This window comes from Cyprinus carpio, chromosome A5, assembly GCF_018340385.1.
Source record: "Cyprinus carpio isolate SPL01 chromosome A5, ASM1834038v1, whole genome shotgun sequence".
Lineage (NCBI taxonomy): Eukaryota > Metazoa > Chordata > Actinopteri > Cypriniformes > Cyprinidae > Cyprinus > Cyprinus carpio.
This window is the reverse complement of record NC_056576.1, coordinates 23,320,440-23,335,193: the sequence shown is the minus strand read 5'-3', so window position 1 is coordinate 23,335,193 and position 14,754 is coordinate 23,320,440. Positions and strand designations below refer to the sequence as shown.

The 14,754-nt window shown below is 38.8% G+C and overlaps 1 protein-coding gene across 2 annotated transcripts in view; it reads left to right on the top strand.

The window, feature by feature from the left end:
• The window catches only part of LOC109090787 (ras-GEF domain-containing family member 1B-A-like), a 64,403-nt gene extending 50,340 nt beyond the window's left edge, over nt 1–14,063 (top strand). For both annotated transcript variants that reach the window (XM_042756580.1, XM_042756579.1), the window contains 11 exons: nt 128–265; nt 3,454–3,666; nt 3,831–3,905; nt 4,985–5,080; nt 5,639–5,741; nt 7,341–7,420; nt 8,590–8,685; nt 10,411–10,506; nt 10,762–10,885; nt 11,285–11,357; nt 12,538–14,063. In XM_042756580.1, coding sequence (XP_042612514.1) covers nt 128–265; nt 3,454–3,666; nt 3,831–3,905; nt 4,985–5,080; nt 5,639–5,741; nt 7,341–7,420; nt 8,590–8,685; nt 10,411–10,506; nt 10,762–10,885; nt 11,285–11,357; nt 12,538–12,562 — 1,119 coding nt within the window. In that variant the 3' untranslated portion in view covers nt 12,563–14,063. The remainder of the gene's footprint in view (nt 1–127; nt 266–3,453; nt 3,667–3,830; nt 3,906–4,984; nt 5,081–5,638; nt 5,742–7,340; nt 7,421–8,589; nt 8,686–10,410; nt 10,507–10,761; nt 10,886–11,284; nt 11,358–12,537) is intronic.
• The last annotated feature ends 691 nt before the right edge of the window (nt 14,064–14,754 follow it).

The following is a 14,754-nucleotide window of genomic DNA, read 5'->3' as shown; positions in this document are numbered from 1 at the left end:
AAGAGTGTCTTTACACTGATTGACATAAAAGGTGGCTTCAGTCATCATGGTTGCTCTAGCATTTACAAGTCATTTTAAGAACCAAGGATAATACTTTGCAATTACAATGTTTTTACTTTATCTGTAGGCAAGAGTCAGGAAAATTGCTCCCAAGATCTTGCAGTTGCTGACTGAGTGGACAGAGACATTTCCCTATGACTTCAGGGATGAGAGGATGATGAAGAGCCTGAAGGAACTAACACATCGTCTGAGTACTGGAGATGAAGTAAGTCTGCCATTTCCAAGTGTTGGAAGATCATTTCAGTGGAAACAATGAGTTTTTTATTCTTGAGGTAATGTCAGCTAAAGGTCAACGCCGTTTTAAAATAATAGTCACCTGAAAGGTGCAAAGACATTAGCTTATGCCTATAGTACCACTATTAGCATAGACAGAATAAAACATCTTTGCATGAGCCTTAGCATGGCTTCTTTAACATTCAACTGGTTAAGACGTAGGATGTAACACGTTGGGTAAGAAGTGTCAACACCTGAGCAATGGGGGCTGAGATTTCTTTAGTCCTAAAGCACTCTGAAAAGAGGAGTGAGAAGAAAACTCCTTTGTTCAGCTGCTTTTGTCTTCACTGGTGCTTTTCCACAGCCTGCATTTAAATAGTTCCATTAGCGCTGACTCGTTTGTTACCGTGATACTGGCTTAGCATTTTTTTTTCATCAAAGGGATTTTTCACCACATTTAAGATCATCATTCATGCCAATTTCTTTCAGAAATTCCCAAGCACAAAAACCAAAGCCACACTGGTTTTGTTATGTGCTTATGTGATTAGATGTTATTTTTTACATCTAGTTATCATCCTTCCGTTGTGGTCACATCCTTTTGACGCCTTATCAGCCAGAGCTTCGTTTTGAATTTGGATAAAGTTGGCAGCTCTCATTAAGTGTTGTCCTCAAATGTCCCTGTGGGCTATTTTCTCTGTCCTCCACAGCTGAACAGTCCTCCTTTCAGGAACTCTTGATTTTGTTAATGTACAGTGAAATAAAAAAGAGATTTGCTGAAGCTAGCTCTGGTCATCTCACGTGGTTGGCGAGCATTAGTGTAATGACTAACAGCAGGGCGCTAGTTAGAATAGACGGTTTAAGATGGAAGACGCCATCCCATCAGATCCAAACGAATGAGGTTTCACTAACTCGGAAAGACAAGCATTCATCCTCTGGTGACTTGTGTAGTAAACACAAGTGTGACTATTGATCTGCTTTATCCTGACCCAGGAGATCGATGACCTTCTGCGGCCCTGCTAAGCTCATAGAGGAAATGTGTGCTGCTTGTACCGCCTCCTCAATCTAGTGAAAGGGGCGATAAGATAATAAGACTGCATGTACAGTCAAAAAAAAACAACAACATGGAGAACTATAAGTGAGTGAGGGTCAATGACATAGTTGACCTCTTTATTTGAAAATAAATTAAAATATTCATGCATACAATAACCTGAATAGTCCTTATGATGAGCAAGTTTTTAATTTCTGAATTAGAACAAATTTTTGTATAAAGTCAATGTCAAGATGGTACAATTGTCTGAATATAATGACTAAAAAAAGCCTCATTAAAGGATGAAATTCTTAAAGAAAGCCTTAAGTAGTTTAGCGTAATCTTACACTGTGTCAAGGTCAATAAGTCTCATCAAGTATCAGTTCCTCTGACCTTTTAGTGACAAGGCAAGGTTAGTTCAGGTTGTAAAATGTTGTATGTGACCCAAAACATATTGAATTTTTTACCTTTTAATATTTTATTTTTTATTTTTTCTACAATCATGTATTCAAAATGTAAAATATATATATTTTTTTTTTATTTGATGATGATACATAACATTTTTAGTGCTATTAAATCTTTTTTTAGATTTTGAAAGTGTTTTTTCCCCTTTATTGTATACCATTTTACATGTTAGCCATAATGATAATAAAATGTTCTTTTTAACAGTGTGACCACAAAGTTTTCTGTATTCAAAAGTCAAAATATCTTTATGATCTTTACGGATGTAGGCGAGACTGTGTTTAAATCTGTGTTTTGAGTTATGACTGTCTGGTAGATGTGTATCAGTGCATGAAAAGAGCGTCTCATGTGAAGAATGCATTCGTTCATACCTTCAATATGTTGACTGTATTATGTAATTCAGTCGCTGTTTTCTCCCGCTATGTGAACGGCACATACTCGTTCATGAATTTTGTTAATGAGTGTCTGTTACTGTGGAACACTGACTCTGCATTGACAGGAGATTCAGAGCAGTCAGAGACACATCTGAGGCAAATGTGGTGTATTTTCAAATGTAATGACCTGGGTGTGGTGTGTTCATGCCAGAGTGATCTGTACTCTGAGGTTGTGTCATGTGGATGGCTGTTCCACACTTGTGCCAGGGTTAAAAACGTGGAGGCAGCACACAGGCAGCTTTCTTATTTTTCCACAACAAATGAGCTGTCTGATCTGCTGCTCAAAATGTCAAGCAGTTATCGCCAAGAACTCCTGCTAAAAATAATCTTTATTTCCTGTGTGTGTGTCAGCATATGGTGGACCTTGGAGAGGGAATATTAAGATTCTCTCCGTGATCTTTTATAGTGCTGCAAGGACTCGTCTCCTCCTGTACACACACACACTCACACACTCCCTCTCCCCTCCTCCTCTCCTCTCTCTCTCTCTCGGGTCCTCCCTCCTCTCTCTCTCTCCCTCTCTCTCTCTCTCTCTCTCTCTCTCTCTCTCTCGTTCATCAAATCATCAATATTCTTGCATCTGCACAATGTGCTAGAGTGCAGGTTGTTCTGAGCCAGATGGATTTATGTGCCACTGACCTCCTGCACAACAGATTAATGGGCCACTTTTTATTTTCTATGCATCAGAAATGGGTACAGAAGCCTGACGAAAACGAAAGATGTACAAAAAAAAAATTACATTTTGTAAAATACATAATTTTTTATGTTTTTGAGTAATTTACTATTACTTGTAGCCCAATGATTGTCAAGCAGACGGAGGATGTAGATACTAGTCTGACTGATGTTGAGCAACAGGGCATGACCGTCGTTGTCCTGTTCTTATGCAACAGAAGTCCAGAACTGTGTCAGGCTCTTATTATTAGATAACTCAACCCCATCTTGTGTTTCGAGGGGGAATGGGAGGCATGCAGGACTCTTGTGAACCTTTGAAGGATGTGAATGGAGTGCTGCTGTTTCGTAATCCTGCATTAACTGGTTAGACCCCGTAAGCTGAACCACTGTCATAGCTGACCAATCAAGAGGACACCTGGAAATGCATTAGATGTTTGCAAGGCAAATACTCTGTGCATTCCCTCAGCTTTCTTATCAGTGTGGGACTTAATTGTTGTCAGTCTTTTCAAATGAATGATTACCTTGTCATTCTGGTCAGTGGAAGCACGGTTGTAAATCCACGTCTTCTGTCTCCCTGTCCCTCTTCAGCTCTATCGTAAGGCTGTGCAACAGATGACCCAAACACTGATCCGTAAGCTCACCACACTGAGTCAGTACGAGGAGGCTCTGGCCAAGATTAACTCCTCTGTGACCGACAGACTAACAGTGCTAAAGACCAAACCTCAGTCCATCCAGAGAGACATTCTGACCATCTGCAGCGACCCCTTCACCCTGGCACAGCAGCTCACACACATTGAACTGGTGAGTGGGACTTCCTCGGTTTGCACAACCTTACATTCCTCAGCTCACTGTGGGTTTGGATTGATTTGTTTACTAAATCAATAATCTTTGTGGTTATTTTCAAGGTGACCATTTGGACTAACTGCAAAGGTTAAGTTGATGTCGTCATCATTTTTATTTTTCAGGAAAGACTGAGCTACATCGGCCCAGAGGAGTTCATTCAGGCGCTTGTTCAGAAGGACCCTCTTGATAACGACAAGGTAACAGTCCCTTCCTGTTTAATGTCAGCAAGGTCAACTAAAAATATACACAATTCAAATGTTATGTCTTGCTCTCACTACAACAAATATCCGACTTTGACAAATCAATACTCACAATGTTTACGTTAACCCTTGGGTTCAATGCGGTGTCACCTATTTCACACAGCATGCACAGCACATTCCTCGTCTAATCTATCATCGTCCAAGCTTCCCTCGTCACGTTCCACACAGTGTCCTTTTGTGGCCAAAGCCTAGCAACTGGTTTCTCACAATAACCTGCCAAAAGTTTGCTCAGCCCTGCCTTGTAATGCCTGTTGCCGTCTGGCTGCTAGGCAACAGCCCGTGTGCGATTTTTCTCTCTTGTTCTGGTCGCCATCTCTCCAGAGGGTCCTTGTGCATCGCCATGGCTCTCTGATGTTGTCCGTCAAAGGTAGAGTAGGGTGGATTGGGCATTGTGTGATGGACGGCACACTCAGACTGTAGGAATGTGAGGAATGAAGGGTTAGAGTGACCCAAGCTTTCAGACCAAATGTCTGTACACATTCCCTAAACAGATAATAGCACAGGGCCCAGTGAGCTCTCTGATTCAATGTGCATTGTTGGAGATCATCAGTCATCTCAGAGGCTTTTGTTCTTGGGATGGGAATGTAGGAATCACAGATCCCAGCATGCAGAGTTCTGTGAGATCACTTAAAGAGCAATATTTCACAGATGATGAACTGTTTAAATTCATGCCAAACGTTTTAGAGCTCAGAATTTAGGATGATAAAAAAAATATATGCACCGACACTTCATTTCTGGCTGATTGAGGTGAAATGAAAATAACAGATATTATAAATCTATGCTAGTTTGTTAAAAAAAAAAAAAAAATACATTGACTGAAACGATAAATAGGAAATGCTGATATTGGTGGATAACCAATATGGTGCTGATAAAATGTGCATCCCTAATAAAGACAATTTGAAAAATAAACTGGTAAATGTTATGGCACAATATCCTAAATGAAGCTCTTGACCAAACTCAAGCCTCATTGTAATTAACATGATGATATTGACCTTTTGAAATTTGGATTCTTGCAGAGATGCTTTAGTGATCACAAAAAAGCAAGTAACCTGGAGGCTTATGTGGAGTGGTTCAACAGGCTCAGCTACCTGGTGGCGACGGAGATCTGCATGGTAATCATCTGCTTTTATTGCTTTGACTCATCCAGCAATTTACATTTCTGCAGGTTGTGTTGCATTATTAGTGAGTCTAATGTGATTTTAAATATAAGCCTACACTACCTTTCAAAGGAGTCAGTAAGTTCATGAGGTCATGCTGTTCTTTCTATTCATCAGAGAACCCTGAAAAAACTGAACCACAGATTCAACAAGAATATTTAGCAGCACAGCTGTTTTCAGCATAGATGATAAGAAATGGGTCTTGAAGAGCAAATGGGAATATTAAATGGAACGTGACACTGAAGAAAATTCAGCTTTGTCATGACAGGAAAAAATTATATTTAAAAAATATTTCACAATTGCACTCTTTTTTGGTCCAATAATTGCAGTCTTTATGGGCATCAGAGACTTAAAAAAATCTTACTGACCCCAACTTTTGTATGGTTGTGTAGATAACTAGATTTTATATCATGAAAGTTTCTAAACTATTAAGTATTTAATGAGCTTTTAAATCAGAAGTTATGATTATTAGTTTTTTGGTGTTCATAAATATTGCTTGGTTTTCTCATGCAGCCGGTAAAGAAGAAACATCGGGCTCGAGTCATTGAGTTCTTCATCGACGTGGCACGAGAATGCTTCAACATTGGCAACTTCAACTCGCTCATGGCCATCATAAGTGAGTGTTTTGCCATCCCTTGCTAAACTTTGCTCCAGTTCTTACAGCTACAGAAAGCTCTTTTGTTCCCCACAAGTCAGTTTGGATAATACAGTTAGCTGTTTTGGCAGGATCTGGTTTGCTTTGCTTTTCTAATCTCTGCTCTTGTACACTTAATACACGCAACAATATCTACAGACTCTTCAAACTATCACTTTATTTGTGTTTGTTTGAGCTCTGCGGAGAGTCTTCTTTAGGTATTCGTCAAGGTTTAGATAATGAATTTTTGCCTTTAGTTGACTCATTTTGATTCATCTGTATCGGTCCATTGTTCAATAATCTACAGAGAATCTTTAGCTAAAATATATTCCAAACAATTTTTTTTTACATGTTGGCCGTCTGATAATATATAGTACTCTTTACCAGCGATAATATCATAAAATAATGATTAGCTGCATTAATCATTCACTCAGTTCTCTGAGCACCTGCCCAGGCCTGTGCCTGAGGCATTATGGGTAGGGGAACAGGGATGGAGAGAGCCAGGAGAAGAGGCAGCTGTTCAGCCAGTGTGAGCGAGAGCTGGAACGATGGAGCGGCATCCCTCAGGCAGATGGTCGGTGCTGACCAATCCAATAGACTGAGTGAGGAACAGACTCATTGAGAGGGGGATTGTGGGAGGGAGGGAGTAGAACCAGCTGTCCTTTCACTGGTCATTCCCTGGAGACTAGCCCACGGGCCGGGGCTCTTACACAAGCCTCTCTCCCTGGAGATGGAAGGCCGATATTAAGTCACTGAAAGAGAACAAACCAGTCATGGGAAAGGTTGATCACTCCTGCTTGTGTGTTTTGGAGGCAGCGTACATTGTGTGACGTGAATGGAGCGTCAGCATATGGCTAGGACTGAAAGATCATTCACTCTAGTATCATGTTAGAGTGCGAAGGAGCTCTGGGCCTGACACCTGTTAGTATAGACAGATTGTTAATGGTGCTAAAGCTCAGATGGCTCTTTTGTAGATGAATAGATAGTGTTGCTGCTGTTGTTCAGGCTTAAAACTGGGGAGGAAAAATCTGAAATGACTGAATTTTAGATAGGGCTGTGCAATTAATCGCATTCAATTGTCATGCACATCTTGTCAGTAAAGCCAGTCCTGTGATTAGTACTAAATCACCATCACCTGCTTTCAGACTGAGCAGCTTTCACTACACAGAGCTGTAGTTCACTGACAAGCTAGGCGATATCACCTTCGAAATCGAATGCGATTCATGCGATTATGAGGGCGATTTTTGCCTAATTGAATTTTGATTTTGCATTTATTTTAAAGCTTCAGAAATTATGCTGTCATCAGTACAGAAGAATCTGATTGGTTGACCCACCACTAGTGATTTCCAGTCAACACTCTGACCTCATCTGCTCATTAGTGCTGACTGCACAAGCCCACCGTGACCCTCGGCACTATAAGCCTCACCTATTGTCGGAGGGAAATGGTGCTTCTGCTAATGTCATTGTTCGTGTGGGCTCATGGGCTTAAACTGCTCCATTTGCCATAGAGTAAATGCACCTCTGACAGGAAGCAGTGTGCTGCAGTGTGCTGACCTGTGTCTCTTTCTATGTGTCTTTCAGCTGGGATGAATATGAGCCCAGTGTCGCGCCTCAAGAAGACCTGGAGCAAAGTCAAAACCGCCAAATTTGATATACTGGAGGTATGTATTTCATCATGTTGGGATTGATATTGTCTTTTTACAGCAGAGGGTGGGTGTGACTCACTGAAGTGAGGGGAACGTGTAGGGGACAACATGAGTGGGCAGAAATCATGGTGAATGCAGTGCTGACATGGCACTTATCATATTAAGTGTCCGACTCTGGCTCTTGTCCCTGTGACTCATGCATGCATGATGCGCAAACCCCTGACAGTATGGACGCCATATCTTGCCAATTTTAGTCTCAAGTGGGCGAGAATTGTTGCTTTTGTGTTATTATTTTTCTGAAGCACTGCAATTCTCCCTTTGAGTGGGTGTGCAAATGTTTACTAATCTTTTTAGGCCAAATTTGAGAGAGGTTGAGACCTTTAAGGCTTTAATTTTGAATCTGCATACTGTGTTTACTGTCTAAAGAGGGTTTTGTGTCTTGTTTTATCTTTAGACAGAAATAGGCCTTGAACTTGATATATGACTTATGTACAGGACACTCACCTACACACGGTTCAGTCTCGCCTTGTCTCGCAGCATTTTAATGTGTCTGCAGGGAGGTTCAGCCTCTGTATCAAAACACGCAACACTCTTTCTTTTCTCTCACTCTGCCTTCCTCTTGCTTTGTTCTAAGACATGTCATCCCTTCCATGTAGAATCAAAAATTTTAATGCTAAAGCTGCAGATATTCACCTCTAGCCACTAATAAAGGTTATAACTTTTTTAAAAACTTCTCAAAATTTTCTTTGATGTCTTGTGAAACTATATGTAGCCTTTGACTACTGTTCAAAAGCGCTATTTTTTAATCAGATAAATGCAGCCTTGGTGAGCATGAGACTTCATTTAAAAAATTAAAAAAATCGTACTGACCCCAAATCTTTGAAAGGTATCTAAGAAAACTGCTGCTTTAAAGCTGGTTAAAGAAAACTGAACTTTTGTGAGCATCTCACTTGCCGGCAAAAAGTGTAATGAAGACTGAAAGTGCATGACTTGGATCATCTCACTTGGTTCCCATCAAAGAAAGTGCCATGATGAACAGTAACTAGAGCGACTGATAGTTAAAGTTCTAACCGAAACTTAACTATGACGAATGGGTTTAGAGCTCATTAAAAACTTTAGTTTGTACATTTTTCAGGCCAAGTCCCGAGGTTGACGCTTAAACTTGTTTTTGTCTTTATTCTCAGCACCAGATGGATCCCTCTAGCAATTTCTACAACTACAGAACAGCGCTGCGTGGAGCCACTCAGAGATCCATCACTGCTCACAGTAGCAGAGAGAAGGTAATGCACTTCGTTTCTCCTTCCTGAAGTTTTCTCACGTAAATTGTAGGAACGTTTGTTTCTTAACACTGTTTGGATTCAGGAGGCATAGAAATGGTGTTTTTAAAAGTGTGTTATGTTGTATTGATAATAGCAACAAATGAAATGAGGACAATGATAAAATGAGAGTGACACATTACATAAAAGATGCCAGTTATTGGCTTGAAAGTGCAGATCCCAATCCAGAAGCATTGTATTTACACTAAATTGAGGTAGCGTCTGTCCTCTTTGGCCGAGAGTTATGTAATAACAAGGGTAGAGGACAGTGGGCTATTTGAGGATGATTTGCTGAAGGCAAGGCGTCAGATGGGACATTCTGTCTCCTCTTCAAAATACGCTCCATTCTCGTTATAAACACATTGGCAGTCGGCCAGTTAACAAAATGTTCTGATGCTCTTAAGTGTTTTCTGTGAGCAACCTCAATAAAATCCATCCGTTAATTGAGTCTGCCAAAAGGAAGCTGAATATTGTTATATTGTCTTCGTTAAAATCCACAACTATTTTGAGTGTTCTTATACAATTTTTTTTTTTTTTTTGTATGTTGTTTGTTTTTGTTAAGCTTGGTAAGGATTGTTTTGCATCTTTGACTGGTTAGGGAGGAGATCTTCGCTGTGTGGGTTTGTGTGGTGAGACAGAATGTTCCAGAGCAACACTGGAATGCTCAGCTCTTCTGTGGGGGGACGTGTTTTTTTGCATCACAGTGGCCCATGTCACTTGTTTTTCCCTACAATCAGATGAGTTTAGGCTTTGGCCAGTTTTGTTACTTTAAAGATATAAAGGACAAAATAAGTGCATGTTCCAGGCTTGGAATTTCCACTTTAAACAAATTAAATCAGGAATGCATTACCGCTCTCTTAATGTCTTTAACTCATCAACTGTTTAGACTGCTCATATTTTGGACTTATTTTAACTTATTTTAAGCTTGATGATTAAACTTGGGGTTAACTAGTCAGATGGGACTGTACTCTAATGCCTGTAGTTTTGTGTTATGGTTTTGTTTTGACTTATTTATTTATTTTTCAGTTTTGGAGTGATGCTCAGGCTTAAAATGACTTAATTGTATAAAAAAAAATGTAGACCATAAAATAAATGTAAATGCAAGATAATTTCAGGATGTTGATGGCATGGAATGCTTTAATATATTAATATGGTAAAATAAAAGGTATTTATTTAAATTTTCTAATTTTAGAATTGTTAATAGCAATTTTTTTTTTTTTTACATTTCAAAATTAATTTTTTTATTTTAATATTTTTTGCTTGGTGTGCCTTGAATCATTGTTTTCCTCATCTGATGTGCATGTCTACATCATAGCTTGAATGGGAGGTGGATGTTTTTTTTTTTTTTTAAATACAGAAGTGACACCTATTTTGAAAGACACCTTTGTTTATCATGTTGAAGCTGAATTTGCTACAATAGAGTTGAGAATTCGGTGTCACGTGCACACCACTGCTTCCTTGTGTCATGAATCATTGTTACTGCCCTCCAAAGTGGTAGATCCATTTGTGCTGTGCCCTGTAGGCTTTTAGAAGCTGTTGTAAAAGCAGTTTCATAATGCAGTCCTACACAGTGACGATAACGCTTAGGTGGATTCCAGTGAGGCTGCTTGATTTGGTTGCGTGTTTTTTTTATTTTTTTGGTCAGTTATAGCTGTTTTGTAATCTTGTGTTCCCTTTTTTGCCTTTCAGATTGTTATCCCTTTCTTCAGTCTCTTGATTAAAGACATTTACTTCCTCAATGAAGGATGTGCCAGCAGGCTCCCGAACGGACAAGTCAATTTTGAGGTAATTCCTGGTTCTTGGCTTGGCAGTAACACGCAAGCTAACATGATGCATAGAAACAACTGCTGTCACAGTTACTGAATAACAATGGATGGTTGAGAAAACACTGTCACATAGCAACAGAAGCATCCAGATTTAGTTCATTGACGTGTACATCTGTTGAAATGAAGTTTCAAGGGCATCAGTTCAGCGTGACAGTTGCTAGAAATAAAACATAGGCGATGATTTCTAACAGAATGAATCTTGACTGTGCTGCAGAAATTCTGGGAGCTGGCCAAACAAGTGATGGAGTTCATGACATGGAAGAAGGTGGAGTGTCCTTTTGACAGAGACCGCAAGATTCTGCAGTATCTCCTGACCGCACCAGTCTTCAGTGAAGATGGTACAGATGTTTTGTGATGTTTTTTAATGCTAGCTTGTGATTATTTGCAGTTAAGTTTAAGTACAATTTTTGCAGTGGCTTTCATCAATTATAAGCCCCTTCATCCCACCTCAGAATCCCAAACATTGAGAGCAGACAGTGGTTTTGCTGATTAAACATCATTTCTGCATTCTATCTTACTTGTTTACTGTCAACTTGTCAAATGTGTCGTGTTGCGCAATAAGCACACAAGCTACCAGACACAAAGACAATTGTGTTGTCATGATTGCCTCAGGCGTAAAATGCCGTCATGCTAAATAACCAAGTGACACAAGTTCAGATCATCTCTCAAGAATGAAAACAGGTGGCTTTGTTTTCTGTTGCTGACACACTCGTCTCATCTCAATGATCTCTCAACAGCTTTGTATCTGGCGTCATATGAGAGTGAAGGACCAGAGAACAACATGGAGAAAGACCGATGGAAATCTCTCAGGTGTGTGTGTGATCTGATTCTTCAGGGCTGTTGATCTTCTGCATTCTGATGCTGAGATTGTTCTTGACCTGTCTCTGAAGAGCAGCGACTTTCACCTGTTTGCCAAACGAACAGCTAATGAAAAGATTTAATTAACAATGGTTCCCACTGTCAGACTGTGTTGTCCTGGCCAAGAAAAATAACAATTTATAATAAAATCTTAAAAACTCATGCTATAATGAATGCTCACAAGCCTTAGTAATATATGACCTATAAGCAAATTATTTGTATTACAATTTTTAAAAATTCTTATTCGCTAATATCAAACGTTCAAGCTAATTCAATAGTCAATAACTGTAAAAACATTGAATTAAGCACGTTATTTGTATTACGTTTTTTAAATTCATTTTTTACACACAGTTTGCCATTGTTTTACAAGAACACTACATGCAATCCAAATGATTGAAATGGTCTTTTGAGAATTATCAAAAGAAAAATTATACATGTTTTACAGTATTTATTACACTTTTTATAAAGGAGTACATTGTCTGTTTTTGATCTCTCAATTGTTTAAAATACAAATGACCGACAAAAACATCTTCCATTCATGCTTGCCAAAGATCACGTAGTAATAATAGACACACATGTGCTTGGAAAGGGTGAGACCTCTTGGCTCTTGCTTAGTCACGTTTTCTGATGGCTTTACAGCTCGAGAGAGAGAGAGAGATTGCAGAGGCAAATGGTGGACTGCGGTTTTGTATTGTTTTTTTACTCCACTGCGACAGGATCTGTCACAGCACTAGATTCTGTGTGTATCAGCAGTTCGTGCTCCACTCCTCTCAGAGCTTGTGTGACTCTCAGTGTCTCGACGTGAGGATAATAGCCCTCCAGGAAACAGGGCAGAGCTTCCAGGAAAAGACAAGACAGCTAAAGAATAATATCTGTAGGGCAAAGTTGCCTTTAATTGCTAGTCTGAAACTAGTTTATACTCGATGTATCAGGTGTAGGGCACCGGACTTGGATCATCACACAGGGCAGACACTATACAATGTGTCCAGAATGATTTTTTTTGACCTCATAATGCGATTTTAAGTACAGAACATCAAATGCTCTGTATATTTTTACTCCTTTATTTTAGGTAGATTGTTTTGAATCATTTTATTTACTGTTCTAATTAAACGATTTTACTTTATTTCTGCAGGTCATCTTTGCTGAACAGGACATAATCCTGTGAGGAGCTCAAAATCAAGTGAACATTGACAAGCAGGCTGTCCCCCTTTTGCCCCCTCCAAAAGTGAGAAGTATCCCTGTTTTTCAAGGGAGATGACAATCCATATTTTGCTGAACGGTGCATATTTATGTTGGAAAGAGCAGCTTCTTTTTACAAGGCCCTTCTCTTTTTGTCTTTCATACTGGATATTTCAGGCTTTTCATCTCTTTGTGCAGACTTTTGTACTCCTTTTCCCCCCTCTTTAAAACATGATTTGAGCAGAAAAAAAATGTCCCTCGACTACAAACCAATCTGTGTTGGCGTTCTTCTCTGTTGACTTTAAGAGTTTGCTGCTGGTTGGCAAACTCCATTGGCACAGGTTGGGAAAGGGGGGGGGGGGGATGATAAACCAGCATTATGTGTACTGGGTTCCAGTACTGTGTATTTTTATTGTACATGAAGCATTAATTTAAGTATAGATTTATGTTGTCACTATTTTTTGATATTGTGTTTGTCCATTTTTTTTATGCATATGAGATGTAATGCATTGCTTTAACCTCTGTGAGTGAACACTGATGTGTGTGTGATAAACCCCCTGAGGGTTGCCGGATGCACTGGATGCTACTATGAATAAAGATGTCAATTCCTTTCCCTTGTAAGCTCTTTTGTGGTAATTCTGCAGCATTAAGCTCCCCCATCCCTTTTTTGTGTCAAGGCTTTGCTGTAGACATATATTGACTGTTGATGGAAAGACAGTGTTCGTTTGTCAGTGTTACAGTTGTAATGCTGTTTCTTACACAGTGGAGGTGATATTTATAGAAGGACCGCTCACTGTGTGTCAGACAATTCTCCCAAGTGCTGCTGTACAGGCACACTCTTGGCCACAGCCAGTGGTGAATGGTGTTATGTCGCCCTCTGGTGGTGGAAGGGAAAATACACCACGTTCTAGAGGGACAGTGTTGTTCTCATCAGGGAGGAGCTGATTACATGAAGGCTTATCATACCTGTGGTAGTTGCGATTTGAGTCCATTTGTAGGATGTATTAGATTTTATTACTGTTATTTTATTAATGTTTTCTATTTTCCTTTGATTTTATTTATTGGCCTCAAAAGTTTCTGTAGCTGTCCTGTTTTTGTCTGCATCGTTTTCAAATATTTTAAAGATATTTACAGGCTTTATTATATTCTGTTATTTTGTACTAGGTACATGTTTTATAGTAATTAGATATTGCTCTATCTAATATTTTATAATGTTTTTAAAAGTTTGTATGCGGAAAAACTAATATTTGAAGGTACTAGCACATAATATGAAGTTAATGTATGTCAGTCTACCCTTTTTCCTTATTGGAAACTTTTCACAAATGCATACATTCTTTTCTATGTAAATATCATGTCTTTTTCTCCACTCCGTGTATTGGTGTGTGTTTTGATTGTTGGGGCAGATTATAGAACCTCATGAATAGTGGTGTGGAGTGAACAGGGAAAAAAAGAGGAATTAAAGAATGCCAATAAAATGAAGCTATTTGAGTCTTGTGTTTGTGTCTCTGTGTGTCATAACTCTGTCATTTTGAATTTGCAGAATTTTCATATAAAAAAAGTTTTAATAATATTGTGTAATAACTTAAGTAATTATTTTATTAAAACAACTATTTTCTATTGTAATGTATTTATATATTAATATATTATAAAATATAATAGATTTAATCCTGTGATGCCAAAGCTGAATTTTCTGATGTGCCCATTAAAATGTATTATTATTATTAATATTAATGTTGAAAACAGTGCTGCTTAATTTTGTGGACACTTTAAAAAAAAAAAAATTTTTTCAAGATTTTTTGATGAATATAAAGTTATTTATTTGGAATAAAAAAATAAAATAATGTAGACGTCTATATTGTAACTTGATCAATTTTAGTTTCAGTCCTCTGTTATAAGCAATGAATATATATATATATATATATAAACTATCAGTGAAAGGTAGGGTCTGATGATGTAGAGCAGTGGTTCTCAACCACATTCCTGGAGGACCCCCAACACTGCACATTTTGCATGCCTCCTTTGTCTGACACACCCATTTCAAGTCTCTACTAATGAGCAGGTCACCTGAATCAGGTGTGTTTGATTAAGGAGACATGCAAAATGTGCAGGGATGGGGGTCCTCCAGGAATGTGGTTGAGAACCACTGATGTTGAGCATACAGTAAATCTTC